Source organism: Uloborus diversus, chromosome 2 (genome assembly GCF_026930045.1).
Source record: "Uloborus diversus isolate 005 chromosome 2, Udiv.v.3.1, whole genome shotgun sequence".
In the NCBI taxonomy this organism is placed as follows: domain Eukaryota; kingdom Metazoa; phylum Arthropoda; class Arachnida; order Araneae; family Uloboridae; genus Uloborus; species Uloborus diversus.
The window spans coordinates 120,242,895-120,244,808 of record NC_072732.1 but is presented as its reverse complement, the minus strand read 5'-3'; the positions used below and the strand labels follow the sequence as shown (position 1 = coordinate 120,244,808).

The following is a 1,914-nucleotide window of genomic DNA, read 5'->3' as shown; positions in this document are numbered from 1 at the left end:
ACAAAAGAAGTATTGATGCCAACATTATTTTTTTTCGCTTGGCATACAACTCTTCACTTGAGGCTCAATCTTTATTATCTGTCATTTATATTGCCAGGAGCAAAAAAAGGTCAGCGTTCAGCACATAACTATCAAATCGATTAACCTTTGCTTTTTTTTATTTTCATTGCTTTTTCTCTCGAAAGAATGTAGATTATAAGCGTGTTAAATAAAAAATTACTTTAACTAATATTGTCATTATTTCCAAACATCCGTTCCTGATTGGCTACTTCCTTTGACATATGACGTATGAATGGGATTTACTGATCAGAAAGTTTACTTTTTATAGTTTATACTTCAATTTAAGATTATCATTTACAAGTGTTTTGATAATTGATATACATGCATAAATCTCAATAAGTCAGACGTGAAACTTGAAATATTAACGTTTTTGTAATTTTATACCGATTCGAGAATGAAAAATCGTTTTAAATTTTGCAAACTTTTCATATTTCATATCATAATTTTTTTGCTGATCTTTTTTTTTTATATTAAAATATATAAGAGTTAATACTTTTAACTTTATTTCACTTATTAGAAATGTCGTTTCGCCCTGCGTAAAAAGATAAATTAATATAGTAATATGCCAAAAGACAATAAAATAATTCTGAAAATTGTGCTGGATTTTGTGCTCCTTTTAACAGGTAGGTTTATGAAAAATAGTTTTAATGACTTTTCTTTACCGTAATTTTAAAACTAACAATTTCATGAGATTTTTATTACTTTTTTTTTTAAATTTTACCCTGTAGTTAGGTTTATTTTCATCAGAAATTTATTTTATGAAGGTTATAAAATTCACTGTGTTGCTTAAAACTTCCATTTATTCCCATTCTTTTTTGTCAGTGATTTCTGTAACGGCACATTTATGTAGTATTTTTGAAGAAAAATCTGAATATCATTTGTTCAAATCTTTATTGGCTGTATACCTCTGCAGTTTATTTTGCTAATCTAATGTTTCCCTCAAAATTAAATTAAACTTTACACGAGTACAGTAGAAGACCATTATAACGCACACCTTGGGACCAGAGCTTTTGCGTTATACAGCTTTTTGCGTTATATAGATCATTTCACAAATTTTGAAACTAATGTTCAGAATATGTCTCTATATTAGCACTTCAGAATGAGTTTTATCTGCAATGAGTATTAAAGCACCAGTTATTCACAAATAAATATGTTTCACAATCAAAAGAAAGTGCATTATCCTGCACTTCTGCTAGCTTCTTGGTTTGCATAACAGCTGCATTTGCAAGAGCCATCTGGTATTTTCTGTTTACTGTAAGGGGGGTACGAAACAGGGAACCCCGCTCTGCTATGCCATCTAGGGCTTCCAGAGAACGGACCTTTCGGCCGGGGGCCCCCTTACCCGTAAGGGAACGAGAACTAAACCACTTACGACTCTAGACACCGTGGACCCAGGTACGGACCTGACTCCGGTGGTGCCCATTGCCTACTCACTGTTCCACTCGATAGCCATTGGGCAGATACAAATCTGCTCAAACGCAAGTAAAGAGTGGTCGTTTTACATACGTGGATGCTACACCATCGTAAAACCCTCCCCATTTACCCGGGCTTGGGACCGGCATAGGGACGGGCCCGGTCCCCCAAAGACCAGACCCCACCTACGGCTGGGTTACTGTAAGGGGGGTACTAATTTCCATTTAAAAGCTTTGGATTAAGATGGAAAGATGAAAAACTGTTTCAAAATAACAATTTTTATGTTTGCATAACAAAACAGAGGGATTTTTTTGAACTTCAAAACCTATTGTTTACTTCTGGAAAGTTGTACGGTTTATAGAGAATTGCGTTATAGGTCGGCCTTATAATGGTCTTCTACTGTATCATGATTGGAGTTTGAAATGTAAGTAATGTTTGAAG

At 34.1% G+C, this 1,914-nt stretch overlaps 1 protein-coding gene across 1 annotated transcript in view; it reads left to right on the top strand.

Moving 5' to 3' along the window:
- Positions 1 to 294: 294 nt before the first annotated feature.
- The window catches only part of LOC129216013 (putative phosphatidate phosphatase), a 65,769-nt gene continuing 64,149 nt past the window's right edge, over positions 295 to 1,914 (top strand). Inside the window, exon 1 of the mRNA XM_054850149.1 lies at positions 295 to 683. Coding sequence (XP_054706124.1) covers positions 623 to 683 — 61 coding nt within the window. The 5' untranslated portion in view covers positions 295 to 622. The remainder of the gene's footprint in view (positions 684 to 1,914) is intronic.